General features: G+C 36.3%; 4 protein-coding genes and 10 long non-coding RNA genes across 14 annotated transcripts; 9 read left to right on the top strand and 5 right to left on the bottom strand.

Moving 5' to 3' along the window:
• Nucleotides 1-24: 24 nt before the first annotated feature.
• On the bottom strand, nt 25-1,405 carry SPOM_SPNCRNA.633. Its single transcript, NR_150996.1, has one exon. It is a non-coding gene; the product is annotated as a non-coding RNA (long non-coding RNA).
• Nucleotides 140-1,589, top strand: fal1 (ATP-dependent RNA helicase). The gene is made up of 3 exons (NM_001018263.3): nt 140-225; nt 292-312; nt 366-1,589. The coding sequence occupies exons 1-3, from the start codon at nt 159-161 to the stop codon at nt 1,460-1,462; spliced, it is 1,185 nt and encodes a 394-aa protein (NP_592863.1). The 5' UTR covers nt 140-158; the 3' UTR covers nt 1,463-1,589.
• On the bottom strand, nt 1,429-12,871 carry tra2 (phosphatidylinositol kinase-like protein Tra2). The gene is made up of 2 exons (NM_001018262.3): nt 12,700-12,871; nt 1,429-12,638 (listed from the first exon to the last, which is right to left on the bottom strand). Exons 1-2 carry the CDS (start codon nt 12,761-12,763, stop codon nt 1,735-1,737), a joined length of 10,968 nt encoding a protein of 3,655 aa, NP_592862.1. The 5' UTR covers nt 12,764-12,871; the 3' UTR covers nt 1,429-1,734.
• On the top strand, nt 1,845-2,052 carry SPOM_SPNCRNA.2109. Its single transcript, NR_191476.1, has one exon. It is a non-coding gene; the product is annotated as a non-coding RNA (long non-coding RNA).
• On the top strand, nt 4,690-5,931 carry SPOM_SPNCRNA.632. The gene has a single exon (NR_150995.1). It is a non-coding gene; the product is annotated as a non-coding RNA (long non-coding RNA).
• On the top strand, nt 6,575-6,826 carry SPOM_SPNCRNA.2108. The gene has a single exon (NR_191475.1). It is a non-coding gene; the product is annotated as a non-coding RNA (long non-coding RNA).
• Nucleotides 8,495-11,589, top strand: SPOM_SPNCRNA.2107. Its single transcript, NR_191474.1, has one exon. It is a non-coding gene; the product is annotated as a non-coding RNA (long non-coding RNA).
• On the top strand, nt 11,907-12,280 carry SPOM_SPNCRNA.2106. The gene has a single exon (NR_191473.1). It is a non-coding gene; the product is annotated as a non-coding RNA (long non-coding RNA).
• A 115-nt stretch (nt 12,872-12,986) lies between the features above and the next one.
• Nucleotides 12,987-16,601, top strand: trk2 (plasma membrane potassium ion transmembrane transporter Trk2). The gene is made up of 13 exons (NM_001355972.2): nt 12,987-13,126; nt 13,167-13,321; nt 13,362-14,262; nt 14,298-15,253; nt 15,301-15,303; nt 15,347-15,366; nt 15,412-15,427; nt 15,473-15,685; nt 15,732-15,798; nt 15,870-15,940; nt 16,037-16,055; nt 16,112-16,137; nt 16,348-16,601. Exons 1-13 carry the CDS (start codon nt 13,021-13,023, stop codon nt 16,450-16,452), a joined length of 2,658 nt encoding a protein of 885 aa, NP_001342909.1. The 5' UTR covers nt 12,987-13,020; the 3' UTR covers nt 16,453-16,601.
• On the bottom strand, nt 13,051-13,291 carry SPOM_SPNCRNA.2105. The gene has a single exon (NR_191472.1). It is a non-coding gene; the product is annotated as a non-coding RNA (long non-coding RNA).
• SPOM_SPNCRNA.631 lies at nt 15,481-16,396 on the bottom strand. The gene has a single exon (NR_150994.1). It is a non-coding gene; the product is annotated as a non-coding RNA (long non-coding RNA).
• Nucleotides 16,518-18,763, bottom strand: SPOM_SPNCRNA.630. Its single transcript, NR_150993.1, has one exon. It is a non-coding gene; the product is annotated as a non-coding RNA (long non-coding RNA).
• SPOM_SPNCRNA.2104 lies at nt 17,211-17,628 on the top strand. Its single transcript, NR_191471.1, has one exon. It is a non-coding gene; the product is annotated as a non-coding RNA (long non-coding RNA).
• On the top strand, nt 17,934-21,309 carry elo1 (fatty acid elongase Elo1). The gene is made up of 3 exons (NM_001018260.4): nt 17,934-18,892; nt 19,730-20,090; nt 20,145-21,309. Exons 1-3 carry the CDS (start codon nt 18,768-18,770, stop codon nt 20,754-20,756), a joined length of 1,098 nt encoding a protein of 365 aa, NP_592859.3. The 5' UTR covers nt 17,934-18,767; the 3' UTR covers nt 20,757-21,309.
• Nucleotides 21,310-21,342: the final 33 nt, after the last annotated feature.

Below are 21,342 nucleotides of genomic sequence, written 5' to 3'. Positions count from 1 at the left end.
TGTCAATATTTAATAAAGCTTTCCGTACAATTGAAATTTTTTAAAGGAATATTCTTTTATTTTTGTAACTAACCAAGCTTTCTATTTGCTTGTCAAATTTTCTCTCCTTCATTTTCCTCAAGTTGGGCTGACATAACATAACTACTACAACTTCCATTATGGCGGACGAAATAATGGAGAACGTGGAGCTTACGACATCGGAAGATGTGAATGCTGTATCCTCTTGTAAGTAAATTATATTTTTTTATAATATGAATACTTACTGTGAATGATGCTAACATTGTTTTGCAGTTGAGGAAATGAATCTTAAAGGTTAGTTAATGAATTGATAAAAATTTCCATAATTTTGTTCTAACAACATGCAGAGGATTTACTTCGTGGAATCTATGCGTATGGCTATGAGACTCCGAGTGCTGTGCAAAGCCGGGCGATTATTCAAATCTGTAAAGGGAGAGACGTTATCGCACAAGCTCAATCTGGTACAGGGAAAACAGCAACTTTTTCTATTGGTATTCTTCAGTCGATCGATTTATCAGTCCGAGATACTCAAGCTTTAATACTTTCTCCTACGAGAGAATTGGCAGTTCAAATCCAGAATGTTGTACTTGCATTGGGTGACCATATGAACGTTCAATGTCATGCTTGTATAGGCGGCACATCCGTTGGAAATGACATCAAAAAATTGGATTATGGACAACACGTTGTTTCTGGCACTCCTGGGCGCGTAACGGACATGATTCGTAGACGAAATTTGCGAACTCGCAATGTTAAGATGCTTATTCTTGATGAAGCGGATGAGCTCTTAAATCAAGGCTTTAAGGAACAAATTTATGACATTTATAGATATTTACCCCCTGGTACACAGGTGGTAGTTGTGAGTGCTACCTTGCCTCAAGACGTGTTAGAAATGACTAACAAGTTTACCACTAACCCTGTTCGAATATTGGTCAAGCGCGATGAACTTACTCTTGAAGGCTTAAAACAGTACTTTATAGCAGTTGAAAAAGAGGAATGGAAGTTTGATACTCTGTGTGATTTATATGATACTTTAACCATTACACAAGCTGTGATATTTTGCAATTCTCGTAGGAAGGTTGATTGGTTGACGGAGAAAATGCGAGAAGCTAACTTTACCGTTACCAGTATGCACGGTGAGATGCCGCAAAAAGAAAGAGACGCTATCATGCAAGATTTTCGACAAGGAAATAGTAGGGTTCTCATATGCACAGACATATGGGCAAGAGGAATTGATGTTCAGCAAGTTTCATTAGTGATCAATTACGATCTTCCTGCAAATCGAGAAAACTATATACATCGCATTGGTCGCAGTGGACGATTTGGTCGTAAAGGTGTAGCTATTAATTTTGTTACAAATGAAGATGTACGCATTCTTCGGGATATTGAACAATACTATTCTACTGTTATAGATGAAATGCCTATGAATATAGGAGATATGGTTTAAATTTTCCATTGGAAAAAAAAAGCTGGTTTTTTTTGGATTATTGTACAGATTTGGGGGAAAACTTTAAAATAATAACTGTATATTTAAATTAATTTCCATTTATGTTACCCAAAACTTTCTATGCGTATTTTTTTGGTGTCATTTAGATCATAATTTTTTGGTTGTAAGATCCTGCAAAAGAAAAGTATTAGCATTTTCTCCTAATAATAAATAATCTGAGCATTCGTAGCAATTCAATATTAGATGAAACCTCAAAACTGATTTGCAATTTGTTAAAGCCAAGCTTGCCAAAGTTGATCCATTTGCGCCAGCTGCTGAGGATTAGTTGCTTGAGATACTAAATCCACCAAAGTCTGATTCAGTGGAAGGTCCTCTGGTACATTATGAGATATGACCGATATTCGACGAAATAATAATTCAACATTTACTTTCACGGTTTCGAACAGCTGGATTCCCTGAGGAATTGGCTTTCTTTGCTGCTTGGACCACCAGAAAACTTCATCACGAACATAAAGACTTAGATACTGCTTTATATCAGTAGTAGGACTTGATAGACTTTGCGCAATGCTCATTACTAATCCCGAAAGTAATCCTTCAACTCCCAAATCAGAAATGAGGTATTGTATTGGAGGCGTTAATCTAAACGGAACAGCCTCAGTATTGTGAAATACAGGTTGGTTGGAAGTCATAGAAGGTAAAAGGTCTTGCGACATCACCTGGCCAGAATCCTTCACTATGAACAGCTTTTGAGGGGATCGACCTCCAATATTGAATACATAAGTCATAATAATCATGTAAGCATATTGCGTTGTAAATGTCCTGCGGAAAAACCAAAAGTCACAGTACCTTTCAAAGGTTTTATAAAAGTAGTCATAGTATATGCTTTCAGGGAAAACTGATGAATTCAGTGTTTCGAGTAATTGCATACGCAACTGCAACGCTCGTTGACGAAATATTTGCTTTTTCTCTTCCACCGTACTATTGCTAAGCATAGAAGCACTAGCTCGCTTCAATTGAATAAGACCAGTCTGCAATCTATCAAAATAAAAACGAATTCCATAATCTAAAGGCATCCCCCTATTTTTGCAGTACTCATCACTTATAGTTTGCATTGTAACATAAGAAGGCTTATCAGCAATTATCCGCATATGTGATGATAAAGGAATTGAAGACGGTATTTGAAAACTGAAATTTCGATTCTGAATTTCTATTTTAGAGCGTAATACAGTATTAAACGTGCCAAGCAACTGAAGCATGCGCTCTTCACGTCGACTGTGTCGAGTAGCAGGATATTGTAATGCAAAAGGATAAAGTTTTCCATCGTATCCTCTAAGAGTAAGTCGCTTATAACACATAGTATGGCCTCGTACCAAATCAACGTTTGGAACAAAACGTTCCAATCGTACAAAATCATTATTGTTATTTTTATCGAGCAAATATTGACCAGGAATCTCAACTTCGTCAAACTTTTGATGTTGAAATTCACTCAAGTATAAACTACACTGTTCCAAATGAAGAAATTTAGGTCTTTGATCCAGTATGTTTTCAAATTTCTTTCTCCACATACGTAATTTGTCAACATATGTTAATAAGTCTAATTTTGTTTCAACAAAATCCCGTAAAAATGCTTCTCGCACTGATACAGGAAGAACGTTTTCAGCAAATCGTTGAATGTTGGCTTGAGACATAGGTAGCTGGAATGTATTTTTTGATACAACGCCTAAACGAGATATGTACTGAAGGCCATCATTTAGAAGAGCGACAATGAGCCTGTAGGCATCCTCTTCAGGAAATGATTTTAGTCGGGTATGTATTTGGTCGACCATAGTTTCCATAGTAAGAGCCAGCAACGGATATGCGGTTTTAAGGATAGATGTCACATCAGCAATTAGCTCCCACGCAGGTTTGACGGTTGATATTTGGTGTTTCTCAGAAGAGTCTATAGAGGAAGGGCTTCCATTCTTACTGTTAAATTGGCTAACGCTTGAAAACGAGCCAGAAGGAGAGAGATCTTTTGATTTATTATCCGAAGAAGAATCGTTTTCACGTAAACGACTATTTCCCCTTAGTACATTTGCCGCCTGTTGCTTCTTAAGCATTAGGAAGTCTTCATACGCGGTACGAAGCTGAAAATGAAGAGATTGGGGATATGTTTTAGCAATTTGAATAAGAATTGCTCTTGCATGGATTGATTCACGATGTGATAAGGCCGACAAAAGCTGTGGAATAAACGGAATCCAGTTCCAAGTAGGAATTTCCGACTTAAAGGATGAGACCACTTCTGAGACAGAACCGTGAGAATCATCTACCGACAATAACCAAAGTACACGTGTTAAAAGGGGTTTGGAGTTAGAACTCGACAACAGAGAAGATGCTTGTAAAAAACAACTCACAGCATTACAAGCATGATGGATCTCTTGAGGGTTTGCCTGAAATAGTTCATCATGGTACAATCCCCATTCACTCCAAGCCTTTCCTGAACCAATATCTATTTGCACAGCAGTTGCAAATGCCTGATTTGCTTCATCTTTTTCTCCAAGCCTGTTTTGAAACATCCCTTTTAGAGTAAAAAATTCCGCCTTCTGTCGATTCCGAAAGTACATTAGGTTTGTATTGTTGATGACTTCCAAACCCAGCTGCATTTCAGAAGGAGATTCGTAATGACACTCAGCCTGTTCTCTCAATTTCAAAAAAGCCTCTTGAATTTCGATGTTTGGTAGCGTATATATCTTTGTCAGCTGATTGATGCAAACTTCAGGTAAATGATGAACTCTGGCAACATGAGCGAAGCGGTTTATTATCCAGGCCAGCTCGTGGTATCCTCGATAAAGGTAAGAAACCGAGTTTGTATTAGACTTGTTTGTTGACTGTTGAGCAATTGAAACAAGAGGAAGGAACACTTTGTTGATTGATTTAAAAACTGACTGACGCCAAGCTATTAAATCACTCCATATATCAATATCATCCCAAACATTTGGCAAACGTTCCCTCCAACCTTGAAGGACGACTTTTATATCCCGCAACTTATTGTCAATATTGTGAATGTTGGTATCATTTAACTGGCTGTATATACCAAAAGCTTCCTGTAACTCTACAATTTCCTGAAAGTGATGTAGAAGAGAAACATGCGATTGATACACGCGTTTGGGTAGCTGCTGCCAACGCCTCAACGAAAATTGCATACACTCGTCAATTATTCTAGAAAACTCTGTAACAGATCCCATTTTCCTCTGGGTTTTATTTAGGTATAACAACGCATCAGCAGTATGCCGCCTAAGGCTTGTGAAAGGAGATAAAGACTTCGTAGCCTTTTCTAAGGTATCTTGTTCGGTACTCCAGTCAGATAAGCGCCATGCACATTCTAGATAAAGTTCAGCACATCCTTCTTGTTTTGAAAAATCAAAAAGTACATCCCATTGGTTTAGCTTTTGAGCACATAAAATCCAATGATCCAGCCAAAATCCATGTTCAGTAGGTGAATACGGTAAACTTCCTGTACAAACTTTTAATTGCGCATGCTCATAAACCAATTGAGCTTTTTCCCACTCATGGCATTGTTCATGAGAAGTTGCAACTTCGGTTTCCAAAAAATTCGCACGTCTTCTCCAAAGCCCATGGTACAAATCATGTTCATCCAAGCTATAATAGATATCGCTGAGAGCATCAAGACAACTTTTATGATACACTGTTAATTCATCTTCAGAAAGACCTGGATTGTTTTGCAAAGAATTTTCTAGTAATAATATACAATAATGGTGCAATCCATATGTCTTACTCAAATATACAAGAAGATGAGGTGGTAATGGTATAGGCATGTCCGAGGATACAATCGACGTTAAAATGGTCTCCAAGACATTAGGTGTTTTCCCAAGAAGCCTGATGTGATATTCACGAGAAAGAAAAGAAATTATTGAACCAATACACAAAGGGATTTCATCCTTTGTAAAGCTGCAAACTGAAGCATTAAAAAAATCTCGCCATAAGTACTCCGCAATTTTTGAATTTGAAAACTGTAAGCTCAAAACTGGAAGTACAAAATCAGAGACTAGCATACTGTTTTGATTGAAATCAATTATTCCATACTTTAGTAAATTGTTATGTAACATTTCGGTATCTTGCGCTTGGGAAGTCAAATCCTCATCGAATTCTCGACAGTAGATAGAAAAACAAGAAAATAACTTGGGCTTTTTATAAAATTGACATCTTTGGTTTAAATCAAAGCAACGGCTTAAAAAAATGTTCAATTGAACGATCCAGTAAGTATTAGAAAGTGATTCCCAATGTTGACTTCCCAAGAGAAATTGAAAACGAGAAAATAGATCAGATGGGAAACTAGAATTTAAGCCTTTTATAAACCTTTCCTTCAATTTCTTATTCGCAACTCGAGTACCTAGAAGATACACTGCTTCTAATCGAAACGTCAACTCACTATTTTTGTATGGCTCCATTTCGTAAATATCAGCTATAAACGATAAATATTTGTTAAATAAATCATTTTGTTCATTTTGGCTGAATCTTCCTTCAAAGGTTACCATTTTTAATAGTAAAGCAGCTTTCTCTTTCACCGTTGGAACAGGAACCGGAGAATTCATAATCCAACCTCGCACAATTTCCAATAGATAATTACAAATTTCGTAGCTTGAGGATTTTTCAATTATTTGTACCAAGGCACTTAAAAACCATCGTCTTTGATCACCAAGATAGCTGATGTAAGAACAACCCAACTCGATCATTGACTTTAAAATAGATACTCGTTCATCAACAGCATTAACAATCTGAAGGTTAAGTGAGTTTCCTGATGGCTGACTTCCTAACGAAAGAAACTCCTTGGCAACTTTATGGAAGCAACGCATAAAACCTGGTAAAAGAGTATGCAAAGCATCTTTTTTATACTTAAAGAAACATTCAACACAAGGTAAGGTCACTTCTATCTGGGAACAACTCTGAAGCCTTCTTTCTGTCCAACTAGCAATAGACGTCCAAATGTCGTTGAAAATTGGATTTCCCGCAATTGAAGGATGAGTGTTGGAGAGCGTTAGTATAGTTGAAACAAAATTTCCAATTGCACTCTGTACACCAACTGATTCATTTTCTAAAGATTTTTCTAATAAAAACTTCAAATCGGAAAGGTTTTCTTCTATCCACGCAGAATCTGAGTGCCCCACCACGATTGACAGGGTTCTTAGCGAATTGGCAAACATCACTGAATTGGCATCAGTAGCATCAAAATGAGTAATACTCTTCGTAAAAAAAGATAGTTTCATCCCTAAACTTGCCCATGTACCGGATGAAAGCAAACGCTCTAGTAAAGAAATAGCTTCGGAACACAAACCTTCTGTGAAGGGTTCAGAAAAAAGGCACACAAAACGAAATAGGTAACTCAATATAGCTCTCTTCTGGTTATTTGAAAAAATTTCCTTCTGGTCAACTTTAAGTTGGAGATCATTCCATTCTAGTAAAACCTTAATTAAGCCTAAAGATAGAGCGCGAATCTCAGGATTAGGGTTCGGAATGGCTCCAAATTTGTATAAAGAATCAATTAAAATCGGAACATACCTTCCCCTGTGTTCGATAAAAATATCGGAGTGACTACTAATAAAATCGTAAACATTGAGCAGCTGTGAAATATTTTGACTTTGGCTGCTAATAACTTGTAAAGGCAATTCAAACCAGATAGGTGATTTCTTGCTTTCTGGCTCCTCAGAAAATATGTACGAAAATATGTTGTCAAAAGAAGATTTTACCAAATGTCGAACTTCAATAGGGGAACTTTTCAAAAGAGCCATATACACAACGTTTACTAGCTCGTACGGAAATTGTGATCGTAAAATGAATAAAGACATGACATAAATCGATAATTGTTTAATCATCACGTCCTCTGAATTTCCAAAGAGACTGCACATCTTAAGCATTTCAGTCTGATGCTGTACAGTAATTTCTGGGACATTTTTTAAAAAAAAAGAAATTATTTGTAAAGCGCCTATTTTTATTCCCTCATCATTAGCATAAACATTAGTGGAAGGATGTTGGAAAAAAACTTCGTAAAATATAGAAAATATTTGATTACATTTTTCAAGAGAAGACACATTCTGATTGAGATACGTGAGAAGAATGCCAGCCAAGTTTTCCTTCAATAAAAACCCGTAGTCTTTTGATAAAATAAGGTTTAAAATCAATTTAACATTGTTCTCTAAATCAGGTTCTTCAATTTTTTTTACCAAATGAGCCGTAAGGTCACTTACAAGGTTCTTGGCCAATGAGTTTTTATACATGTGAAAGCATGACAGTAACTTGAGCCCATCGTCATAATTATATATGCATAAATCATACACTTCCAACAAAAATGTTGAGGTACGAACCAACAGGTCGTTCCAAAAAACCATGGATTCCAAAATGGACTCATTTTCAACCAGATGGCTTATTGCTAGCACGGCATCCATCGAGCCTCTAAAAAAGTCATTTTTATCTTTGAAGAAAGAAGGATCACGTTGTAGTATTACAATGGCAGAGTCCAAAGCAAATGAATAGCGGTTAGCAGTTACAGTATTGATTTCGTTAGTTAAAATGGTCTGAAAAAATAACCAATTATCCTTCACAACTGAAAGTAGGGGGTCTGAATCTTTAAGTCGAAGTAACTCAACAAAAACAGACGTAAAAGCGGCCTCATCGTATCTAACCATAAAAAATTTCCAAGCATCTTCGGGATATCTATTGACATATTTTAGCAAAGGTTCACTGAAATAATTAGGAAAGGTTCTTTGTAGTCTCAGACTAAATTCTACAACACAAATTAACAATTCATCCATAAATCTATTTGCGTTATTTGGTAATAAATGAAAAAGATCAATAAGAGCTCGAACAATTTTCATTTCAGTTTGACAAAACAAAGGAAGACTAGACACCTTTTGGAAATCAACATTTTCAAGTAAAGCCTTTAAATGATCTAGTAATTTTCTTCCTATCTCGACCTTAAAGTAATTTGTGAGGAGGCGTAGCAGCCTTCCCAAACCTTCAAGTCCTGCAACGCTTAACCTTCGATAGTCAGATATATTATACAGTATTGGACGCAAAGTTGTTTGTAACAATTCTTTTGATAACTTTTGGTCCTCTTGCAAAGCGTTCTTGAGACCTAATGATGCCGCTTCAATAAGCTCCTTGGACTTTGCATACAAAGATTTAAAAAAAACAACAATAATTCCTTCACGTAAGTGTGCATGTTGAGGGTTATTAAAATCAATCTTCAAAATGCAAGTACTGAGTAATTCTACACATACTACTCTCAAACGTATAAGAAGTGCAGCGTTTTTGAAGTGAGAAGTTTTACCAATTCCAATAAGAGCATCATCGTCCGCTTCTGCTAAAGCAGTGGTTTCATGAATAAGACGAATTAATTCGTCGGAAAAAGTAATCAATTCACTTCCAAGACTTATGCAGTAATTTACAGCATCGATATGTCCAATTTGTATATGGAAAGGTAATGCTCGAAGAGGTTTTGCAAATATTGGTGAGAGAAGTCTTTCTTTGAAAGGTGAAACTAGTTTAACAATCGGAGTATTTGAAAGTTCCGACAATAAAGAAAGCAATTTTTGGGTAGAAGAACGGACCACAGAATTATGATTTGACAATTCCAATACTAGATGCCCTAAAATTCCGGGAGCAATTTCAGTATCTTTGGAAGCATATATTTTTCGAAATAACTGCTTTAAAACGTCCATCACGTGATCCTTACAGACAGTAGGGACTTCTGAGGTAGTATCTTTCAATGTAAAAAATAGCGCAGTTAAAATATCAACTTGTCTGTCAAAAAGCCATTTAGAAGAATGATCTTGCTCTATCAAACATTCCAATCCAAAACAGCCTCCGTATTTTTTATACCAATGAGGGTCATAACATTTGTGCCGGAAATCAGATAATAAGACCTCAAAAATTGGAAGGATAAAAGCCCTTTCTGGATTTTCAAAAATCGATTCTAAAAAACTAAACATAAATTTAAGTACATGTTTCACAGCATCACCCATCTTGCTATTGTCATTACAAACGACTTCTGATAGACAATGAGCAAAATAATGAGGACTAATAATAACCTCCTTTTGCAAATTAGTCGTAAATTTTGAATGATTTCCTTGAATAACGTCAAAAGCATAAAAAATATCGTGTACAATTACGTTGACCGCCAGTTTTTCAAGCCAGAAGTAAGCTTCTTCGCGGAGTTCATCAACCGTCGTAGCAAAAAAAAGTCCATATGTAGCCGAGGCCAAAATTATGGTTTCATCTGAATCATCACTCAGTTGGGTGAATGAACTCCTTCCAGTCATTCGGCTCGGTATTACAGAATATGGTCGTCGAAAATCAAAATTACTCTTAGAAATCTTGTCTGCAGTACATCGAATGGATGAGGCTAAGCTGTTAGTAGCGTCACTCTTATAAACATAGAGCTTTGAAATATTGCAAACATAAGTGAACGCTTGTTGCTTAACCTCCAGATCACTAGAAGGGCTAGAAAGCAAATTCACAGCCTCATCAACATATTGGGTGTAATGTAAAAGTTGTGGTTGTTTAACCCCTTTTATCGAAAGAAGTAAAGTAAAATCGTTATTCGGTTCCGGCGAATTCTTTAAACTCTGGACTCTATCAAGAAGCTTCCTATTTCTTCCACCAAGTTTACCAAGTATTTTCAAGGCAGTATGGCTGTGATTATAATTATAAGGAAGAGGTTGTAGATGACTCCATAAAGCATTCATTAGATCTTCTATGTAAGGAGCCATTATCGGATCCAAAAAATCAGGAGTGAGATTATCCAAGCATAATTCAAAGGTTCGTAATCCCTGACTAACTAATTCTTGACTGCTTTTTAAAGACATGACGAGAGGTCTCATTAGATAACTCATGTATGGTAATAAAAGACTAAGCCTTACAGGAATAGTAAGACAAAGTTCGGTAAAAAGGTCTTTCTCCTTCGGAGTACGGGCAGATATAAGCAATGAATTAAATGCCTCTAATAGAGCGTGCAACAAAGGCATTACTTCTTTATAAAGGCTTTCAAATCTTCCCCCACCAATTCCTCGGAACAACGCTCTTAATAGATAATAGTAGTTCAATGAATTAGCAGAATTGGGAGCCAACTTCATACATTTCACAATAATTTCAGATACATAAGGCCGAAGAACTGGCTCATTCTCTGTTGCAAACATTGAGACTGTAACGAAAGAAAGACGAAACAAACGCAACAAGACAGAACCATGCCTGATGTCAGAAGATCCGAGTTCCTCAATTCTGGAAAGCAGAAATCGAAGTAAAATATTTAAAAATTTTGATGATGTGCTCTCATTTGAAAGCAAAAACTGTGGAATGTGAAATAATGTGAGATTTTTTTTAAGTTGATCAAAAAAAGTAGGAAGGTTTGTTTCAAAAACTTTAAGAAATATAGATGGCTCGAGATGTATAAAAATGGTAGCAAATACTTCAAGACAATCTTTCTCGTCTTTGTTACGAGGAAGCGTAGATATAGCAGGGCGATCTAAACTTTCTTCTTCGCAGCAGAAAAAAGTTTCTAAATAGACTTGCTCAGGTCGAAAATATGAGAATCCTTTGCCAACCTCAAAAAAAAGCTTCTGAAACGTAACAGCTTCGAAAGGCTTGATATTCGTAAGGAATCCCGAAAATTGTTCACCTCCAATTTCTATGCATCGAGACTTGCATGTACGAAGCCCATACATAAGAGCCCGTAAGCCAAACATCAAGTTTTTAAAAAGAAATGATCCATCATTGACGGAAGTGCTAAATGAAGATAAATCCCTAGGAGAAGAACGCGTCGGTGACTTTGTCTCTTTAATTTCTTCTTCATACTTTTTCTTAAAAAACTGATCCAAACTATCATTAAGTTCCGAAAACTTATTTACAAAGCTATCAAAAATAGATAAAAGAAGAAATATAGCATCGGGGATGCTAGGAAGACTAATCATTCTGTCAACCATGTTTAAAATGAGCCGGGCACCCATAGTCTGTAACCCAATGCTAAGAGTCAAATCATGCATATTGGTCGAATAAATCATTATAGATTTTCTTATTTGCGTTTCGTTAAGTTCGTCACGTACATGATGAAGTAAGTCAGCTAATGTACTAAATGCCAAGGGACGTAACAGCTTTTGAGTACCAACTCCATTTCCTAATAATATATTTAAATCTAACAAAAAATCCAGCTTTTTGACAAAAAGAGATTTTAAGTTTGTTGACAGAATATGTCTCGTAGCAACCAGCAGTTCTTTACGGGCAAAACACATATCAAAAGGGCATCGCCTCAAAAGCTTTATTACAATGTCCGGTATTATATCCTTCTCAGAAAGTGTATTGGGATGAGTTCGTAAAATATAAGCCAAGAAAGATAAAGTCTTTACTTGAGCCATAAAAAAATTACGGTACTGATATTTATTCCTTATAAACTCAATAAAGTCAATGCTTGAATCTTTTTCAATCATTGCATATGAAGCGATGTCTATTGGAACATCAATTTGTACCATCTTAAGAAAACAGGGAATTATGGCTTGAACACCAGGGAAAGCAGCTTGACGATATGCTTGAAGAATCAAAACTATAATGACCGGACACTCTACATACACGCGGAAACTTTGAGAAGCCAGTTCCAAAGGTTGAGTAGAAATAGCTAAAGAATTGACACGCTGTTGGATGATTGAAGTTTCCGTAGACAGATAACTACCAAAAGCCAGGGTTGTATTTTCCTCTTCATTTGATTTTGGATTCTCGACAAATATTGAGGGAATTAAATAAGGAAGGTTTGTAGAAAGCTCAAGTACCAAGTCAAAAAAGGGTTGTGCAGTGCTTTCTATACAAAACTTAAAAGTTTTGAATATATCCATAATAACTTTTAAGCAAAAAACAGCGACTTCTTCATTATCTGCTTTAATCAAGCTAATGAACGAAAGCACACAAGACTGCGCATATTGTTTAAATTCATCACGGTGAGCGCAACTTTGTATTAAAGTCAATGCTTCGATCTTGAGTTCATTGACAGAAGAATTTCTATAAAGATTCACCTCTGTATTTCGTAAAAAATCCAAGAGTAGTGGAATTAATTCTGCATACAGCTGCGAGGCGTCTGAAGATATGCTAGAAACCTTAGTAATTAAAATTTTAGTTAGTTTGATTTTTTCTTCTATTTCTTAAAAAAAGTTAGTATAAAATAAAAAAATGAATCAAAATATCTACAAAAATTTATATACCTGTACTTTCAGCTTTCAGTAGCTCTATAGAGCTGCTGAGCGACTTTTCAAAACCGTCTTCCATAACAAAGTTCGGTCCATGCAGATACTTTTTAATAAATCTTTGAAACCAAACTTGATACACTACGAGATTTTGGACACAGCTGTAAAAAAGCACAGAACGATTACTGTCAGATGTTGTTTAGTTGTTGCTATGTTCAAGGTGAATCGTATAGTGAGGACGCAAAACTGCACTATTCAAGAAGCCACTGAAGCTATTTGAAATCGACGTGAGTGTAATTTTTATCAAATACAATATAATACTGCTTTATAAACTATGACATGTTTGTACGATATAGAAGGTTTTTAAGAAGGAAAATATTATACAGATTTTATCATGCAGTTATCGGGTTTTTCTACAAACGGTTCCGGTTCCTTGAATACCATTGTATGTGAAAAACTTCTTTTCAAGCCTAACTTTGTTCAAGATTCTTTTATAATAGGAATGACTATTTTATGTTCAGTAATATTGTATGGGTCGGGAAATTTGCGCTACATAGATGCTTTGTTGTTGGCTTCTGGTTCTTGTACTCAGACTGGCTTGCAGCCTGTGGACCTCACGCAGATATCCATTTACCAACAGGTATGCATATTTTTAAATAAATTTTTTAACTATTTTTTAGTTAACTATTCTCCTTTTTGGAGTTTTGAGTACACCAATTACTGTGAACCTGGGCTTGACTTTGTTTAAGCTGTACTTCTATAACAAGCGATATGACATGGTCATAACAAATAATAAACTTAGGATGACATATACTTATCACACTGTAAGAAGAAGGGATACTCCAGAGCCTTCCAAAGTTGGCAATCGAAAAATTCGGGTTTTGTTAGACCAGGGTAATCAAATGCACCGGCCAGTTGCCCCAGAGACTAAGGCTGAGGAAGCTGAACACCAAGAGAATGAAAAACATCACAGGCACCATTTTCGTCTAAGGAAATTTGCTAATGCAATCGATCGCCCAAGCTTCTTTCGCGGGAATACCATGCCCGCTCTCCCTAGTTATGCAGGTGTTAGAAATTCTCAAGAAAATGAAGACAGAACTGAAGCATTAAGTCCAGCTCTTGGGAAACGAAGAATGGCATCAATCGACAATGGATCTTTATCCGTTGTACAAAACAATGCTAGAAATAATCCTGTCGACTTTTACATTCCTAGTTCGTTTGAAGAATCATCTTTTCAAACAATTCCTGAGGATTTTGAGCCTCAAGTACATGACCACGAGAATCAAACACAACTGAACCATCATCTGGATAACAACAGTTCTATCTCTTCGCACAATCCTTCCCTAGAAACTGCAAATGATGGTAATCAGGAAACTGTTTCATCCTCAAACTCAAACTACAGCACAACAAGAGTTGACAATGATCCACATGTAGCATCTTATTCACCTCAAAATTCGAATTTTGATCATCAGGCTGCTGCAACTACTAACGATGCACATCAAAATGTAGTACGCGGCTCTGCAATTACCATTGCACCAACCCCTGTTCCCAGGCATAATCGCAGGCCTATATATTTTGCTGGTAAGTCATTCCGTGATTTTAATATTGACCTTTAGATGACACGAATGGAGCTGAGCAGGAAAAAGGTGCTCATCGACTTGATGGACGAGGTAGAAAACGTGGTAAATCATTTGCTGTTACACCTACACTTCACAGGAATGAGCGCTCAATGTCTGTCCTACCATTTCAATTAGCCAAATCATTTACATCTGCTCTTCCTCGAAGACTCACATTCAACCGTACTCACACGAAAGCTAGCACAATGAGTTTACCTTATTTATCGTACAATGCAACAGTGGGCAGAAATTCTGCATTTTATGCCTTAACTCCAGTGGAGAGAGAAGAATTGGCGGGAATTGAATATGAATCTCTCAGGATATTGACTGTCATATTAGTGGTTTATTTTCTGTTTTGGCATATTCTTGGTTTGGTTGCGTTCCTAATATTCATTTATACTGCTAAAACATCCGGTCGTGTAGTTACGGACGGCGGTATAAATAGAGGCTGGTGGGCAGCGTTTACTTCTAGTTCGCTGTTTGATAATCTAGGCTATTCGTTGAACAGCGATTCTTTAAATTCCTTTCAAAAAGCCATATTTCCTCAGGTTCTTGGAACTATTCTGATATTTTTAGGGAATACTTTCTTTCCAATTATGCTCCGGTTTATAATTTGGATTATGATACGAACAACGAGATTTTCGCCTAATTTCCAGCAAGCTTTGTACTTTCTTTTCGAACACCCTCGACGAAGTTTTACTCTTCTGTTTCCTTCAAAAACTACTTGGGTGCTTTTTTTAAATTTAACTTTATTGAATTTTGCTTCCTTTTTCTTTTTTATGGTTTTAGACTTGGGTAATTCATATGTTGACAAAATTCCAGTTGGTTATCGAATTATGAATGCTATATTTCAAAACGCAGCTACACGTTCTGCTGGCTTTACGGTGGTTGATTTAAGCCAAATTGCTCCGGCAGTAATGGTGACCTACATGTTTATGATGTATATCTCTGCCTATGTAAGTATATTTCGATTTAAAGAGTTTTATGCTAACGTTTAATTTAGCCAGTAAGGACTTGCATGAACAAGCAAAATACTGACTGATCATTAGATCGCAATGAGTATTCGACAGTACGTTTACTTTATTATATAATTGATATACTAACAATGGACTAGAACTAATGTTTACGAGGTAAATGCGAAACTTTAGTAGACTTTAAACTAAATAGCTTTTTAGGAACGTTCTCTTGGAATATATGCAGCAGACACCGAAAATGATGATGATAATAATATTAATAATAATAATAATGATAATAATACGCCGAAAAGGAAAAATTTTTTGATGGACCATATACAAAGGCAACTGAGTCACGATTTGTGGTATTTATTCCTAGGCTACTTCATAATTACTATAGTCGAAGGTCGTCGATTAGAGTCGGAAGCGGAACCGGTACGTTGAAAGTGCTAAGCAAATAACTTATTAATTAACGGAATAGCAATTTACGCTTTTTGCTATTTTATTCGAGGTGATTTCAGGCTATGGCACTGTGGGCCTAAGCTTAGGTATGTGCATGTTCGCTTGTTTTAAGTTATACAATTGTGGCTTTCCCATGTGCTGTATTAACTCATAAAAGGGTACAAAAATGATCCTTCGCTTACGGCTCAGTTTCGGAAAATTAGCAAACTTGTTATGGTTGCACTACAGGTACGTTAAATGTTTTGTGCTAAGAAGGTTAAGGTGCTACAACTATTTCCTTTTCTGGCTTTTTTGCAAAAATATCAGTGTCTAATAATGGTTTAGATTCGTGGACGACATAGAGGTGAGTCACTAAGATGTTATCAAGAGAGAAGGGTATTAACGATTTTAAAAAAACAGGACTTCCAAGTGCATTAGATAGAGCAGTAAGTTTGAACTAAACACGATTTAAAGGGTGTTAGCAGATGATTTTGAAATGTCATGAGATGTGCAGTTTTGATGTGTTCAAAAAATCCATTTAGCAATGACAAAACCTTATAATTGAGAAAGGTTTTTATTTTCATCGCAACACACCTTCTTTCTATAGTTAGAAGATACACTTAAAAATGAATCTACTAACGGTTTATTTACTTTAGGTGCTAATGCCTTCGGATAAAAACTTTGACCGGGAAGAAGAGGATTATATGAGACGTCACGGGAAAAAAAATACTAATAGAGCAGACCCGGTACCCAGTTCTTAATGATTATAACCTCACGGTTGATTAGACTTACTTTCTATGAAAATGCAAGGCAAGGTCAGGAGCTAATGAAACTTGTACTGTATCTTCTGGTTCTGTGCCATTTTAACTGATTGGGCCTTAAAAGAACTTTTTGTTTTATTTTATTTTACACTTTTGTTTGGTATGTACATTTACTTGTTTTCACTACATTCGTTAAAGTTTTCATGTTTAGAATTTGTGGTCAATAAGAAATTTGATCAATTTATTTGTAAATAGTTATTAGTGTAATCAAAGTATATTCGGGAAGAAATGAGGGTAATGCCCGCCTGCGGGAATTGTGACGAGCTCACAAAAAGTCACTGTACTGTAAAGTGTTTGTATTGTCGCATTGATTTTATAGTATGTTTGTAGGACAAGATTAGGGTGTAGTGTTTAATGCTTAAATCGATTTGGGATGATGCTTATATGTTTTTAATCGTTCAAACGCTACCCGATAATTATGAGATCGACGATTTGCGGGATGAAAAAAAATTCGGTAAATGACGAATATGAAATGAACGGTGGTGTTTGCCGACAGTTTCGGTAGCAAAAGCAAAGGGAATGAAAAAATAAAGCATTAAACGGATCAAAATGAAACACAGCTTTTCTTTTTTTTTATGTCGGACATGAAATTATCAGACATTACGGTGAACACCAAGTCGACTGCAAATTCAATTGCATTTTTCCTCCTTAGATAATTCAATAAAATATGCGGTAAAACATGGAAAAAGACGTTAGTAAATCACAGACCGATTGAAAAATTGGCGCGTACTGTTCATCGATGGCAAATCCTTTGGAACCGCAAGTAAAAATGATGAAACTTGAGCCGAATAGGAAGAAAAGGAAACCATGAAAGTTCGGAAAGTATATACGCCCCTAAGAAAGGACCGATCAATTTCTGGCAGAATTCGCATTGATAGAGAACTCCGTTGAGGTATTTATTTTGGGGATTTTGGATTTGTCCACCGCTTTCCATGCCAATATTTGATCAACAAAATTCCAAGAAATGCTCAGCGCGCACAAAGGAAGCGCTCACAATATTACTTAATAATTATAACATGTCGCACGAACTTTATTACCATACAATACCTTAAAACAAGGGTAAGAGTGGAAGAGTATAAAAAATTCATTAGAGTCGTACGGATTACATTAGTCGCTATCGAAAAGCAATGCAAACTTTCCTTTTCAACCTGGTTTCATACGGTTGACTTTTTGCGCAATCGCTTTCTCTTAATATTTACGCTTGGTGACCAGCGTTGCTATTATTATTTTTTGTTTACATTTTAACATAACGTTCTTGTTTCAACCATACATACGAAAACGCGGGTCCCGCACCATGGCTTCCGTTACCTTATCCCCAGATTCGGAAGCATGACATGATTTCCGCTATATGCAAGTTTGGAAATGACGCTATAAAAGAAAAGTGAGAGTATATATACCGTTCCGGCAATTCCCAACGGTGCGAGAATTTTTCAGCTGATTTTCTACAATATATCGGATCTTTTTTTTTGTTTTTAAAGTCGGTATCAGGCCATTTTCGGTCTCGTGTATTTTCGTGCCAGGTGACTTGCGATTGTTTGCAGTGACCTTATTCTTATTGCTATAGCGTTATTATTGTTGAACGACACTAACTCATTGTTTGCATTCTTTGTGTATTCAAAGAAATAACAAGCAATCGTTTGGCTCATCATTTCATCCTTCTTCTTATAACACTCGAGAAACGTATTGAAGAAGACCTCCTTTTCCTCATTCACAGTTAAGTTTTTCTTAGTATCATACGTACCTACTTGTTCCAAGTACTCTTTTTGTGCGACTAAGCTCTTTTATTTTGTTGGCAAATCTTTGTTTACCAAGTCGATCCGTTGAATCCACGTTTTTTCAACTCCAAGCAGAGATCGAATCTCGTTTCCTTATTTCTCGATATCGTCAGGGATATTGTTATTTTATTTTTTCATCCCGTCCATCCATTCCCACGGTTTTTCTGTGATTGCAGTCTGTACAGTTTAACCCCTTACATACTCCTGGAACCTTCGTTTCTTTTTGTTTCAGCTTCCGTTCCTTATTCCCTTGCTTTGGAATAGTCTTTTTCTTTTTTCTTCCACCTACCCGCATCCCCTTCCTCGCTTTTTTTGTGCAAATATCACAACGCAGTGAGCGGGCTGAACTCATCCGTATTTTCATTTAAAGAACTCGATACCAAATTCTTAAACTTCGTCCGTATTTTACGGTATTATTTGTTTTCGTTACTTGCTAGTCTCCGCCATTTGTACCCTGCAAATCTCAAATACGTTTTCATTATGCCTGACTCACCTACCCTTCACCATAACCATATTATTGGGCTTGAGAACGGGTCTCTAACCTCTAACAATAATCATCAAGGCATGGCATCTGTTTCGGTAGGACAATTTCAGTATCCCATCTGGTGAGTTTGTCGATATTATGCCTCCGCTAAGCTATTTAACTGTTTTCCATGTTTGCCATAGCTTTGCTCACTAATGTGCCTACATAGTGATGCGTACGTGAATTTCTCTTCTAGAAGATGCTTGCTTTTTTTCCACACAAATCAATCAGTATATATTTTTCGTTTATCCTTGTTCAATGCCTTTCTACTTCCGGCGCTGTTTATTTTGAATTTTCTGAAATTTTGACTGTAGACCAGCCACTTTCTGTTTTGAGTTTTCTTTGTTTTTGACACTCTCCTACCAGCATACCGGTCTTTGTTGTCGTCCTTTCTTTGCTTACCGTTGTTACACTGTCGCTCGCTATATCGTTCCGTTCAGCATCCTCTGTTAGATATTCAATTGATAAAAAGCGGATCGGTATTTCTAGTTTTCGTTGTTGTTTTTTATCATTCCGTTGTTTATTAAGATCTCCACCATGTGGATGCTTAACGGTTCGTAAAGCGAGCTCTTAGCCAATCATTTTCGCTGACGGCCCGATAGACTCGGCAGAGTAGGTGGAATCAACAAGGGTGAAAATTTCGTTAGGTTTACTGAAATTTTTTTCATCCAAAACTTTTTCATCTCAAGTTAAACTCTGTGACTTTTTAGCTGATGTTGGATTGCTGGTATTACTGATTGATTGTGGAATGTTCATCTCTGGGGTGTGTCTTTTTTTGAGGCACATCATGTGTTACTTTTGTGTGTAGTCGTTAAGTACTACCAAACATGAAAGCAAGCGTCTGAAAGAACAATAGAAATTTCACTAGTTTTAATGCGATTGAGAGGCTTTCATGTTGATTTTTACTAACAATTTTTAGGTCATGGTTAAATTCCCTGGCAGATGCCACATTCGGAAAGCGGCCATCTTCCTTTGAATTTATCGTAAACAAAACCCGCTTTTCGTCCGCCCCGGTCGTTGCAACCATCATCATATCTTACTATCTTTTAATTCTTGTCGGAGGTAGAATTATGCGTAATAGGCAACCTATCCGTCTTCAAAAGATTTTCCAATATTATAATTTGACTTTTTCCATCGCTTCAGCTATCCTTGCACTTTTGATTTTTGAACAAGTAGCCCCTGCTATTTACAAGCACGGTTTTTTCTTTTCTATCTGCAATGAGAAAGCATGGACTCAACCGCTGGTATTTTTATACTACTGTGCTTATATTTCAAAATTCGTACGTCTCCATCGTTTTTTGACCATACTTTTTTCATTCTAACATACGTTTTAGCTTGAATTGACAGATACTTTTTTCCTTGTCCTCCGCAAAAAACCCCTTCAATTCCTTCATTGCTACCATCATGGTGCCACTGCCGTTCTTGTATATACTCAAATTGTTGGCAGAACTTCCATCAGTTGGTTGATCATTGAAATCAATTTATTGGTTCATGTTACTATGTATTATTACTACTATCTTGTAGCCAAAGGTATTCGGGTTCCTTGGAAGAAATGGGTCACCCGCTTTCAGATCGTTCAGTTCTTTGCTGATTTAGGTTTTATTTATTTCGCAGTATACACGGAGGTTGCGTATCGGTTGAAGTTTTACAAAGCCTGTATGGGCCATTGCTCAGGACATCCTTTAGCGGCGTTCTGTGGTCTCGCAACAATCTCTTCATACCTTGTTTTGTTTATCGTCTTTTACCATAACACTTACAAGAAAAATGCTGCTCTCAAAATGAAAGCTAAGGCTGCAGCTGCAACAAAAGGTAACTCATCAGAATCTTCTAAAAATGCGGACTTAAAGCGTCTCTCAAAAAGTAACGCTTCTATTGCCGAGGTTAAATGCAATAATATAGTTACTAATCTGTATCCTATTTCTTCAGGTTTAAACAATGAAAAATAATGTTTTCGTGGTACCTCTTATGGTTTTTAATTACCCGATTTTGCTCTTACTTATAACTTGATATTGAGCCCTAAAGTCTACAAGTGCCTTTTTTTTCTTTGTTCTGCTTAACGTTGCATTTAGAATTACCAATTAATAGTTGGAGTGACTTACGGGCGACGATTTTGTGAATTTTGAAAGTACTTAATTGTCCGTTAGCTTTACATCCTTGTCTATATTCGATTACTACCTTTTATCCAGTGAATCCTTTTTCCCATTCCTTAATCAAGATTTATCGACGTCTTTACATGTTCTAAACTTTTTAGCTAAACCTCTACTAAGTATAGATTTGTTAACTTCGTGGTATCTTAAGGTCAAACTTGATGGTGTGATAATATAATTAAAAAAATCAGAGCCAAAATCTTTTCTTCAATATAATGTTCTGAATCTTTTTTTCCAAAGATTAAAAGTCCATTTGTTTAATATTTTATATTAAAAAACCATGGTAATACTAATGCACAACTTATGAAAAATGGGTATAAATTAGTAAGAAAATATACGTTCTAATAACAGTACTACAGTTGTGTAAGGTTGGTAAATTTCTCTG

This window comes from Schizosaccharomyces pombe, assembly GCF_000002945.2.
Source record: "Schizosaccharomyces pombe strain 972h- genome assembly, chromosome: I".
NCBI lineage: Eukaryota > Fungi > Ascomycota > Schizosaccharomycetes > Schizosaccharomycetales > Schizosaccharomycetaceae > Schizosaccharomyces > Schizosaccharomyces pombe.
This window is presented reverse-complemented; position numbering and strand designations above follow the sequence as displayed.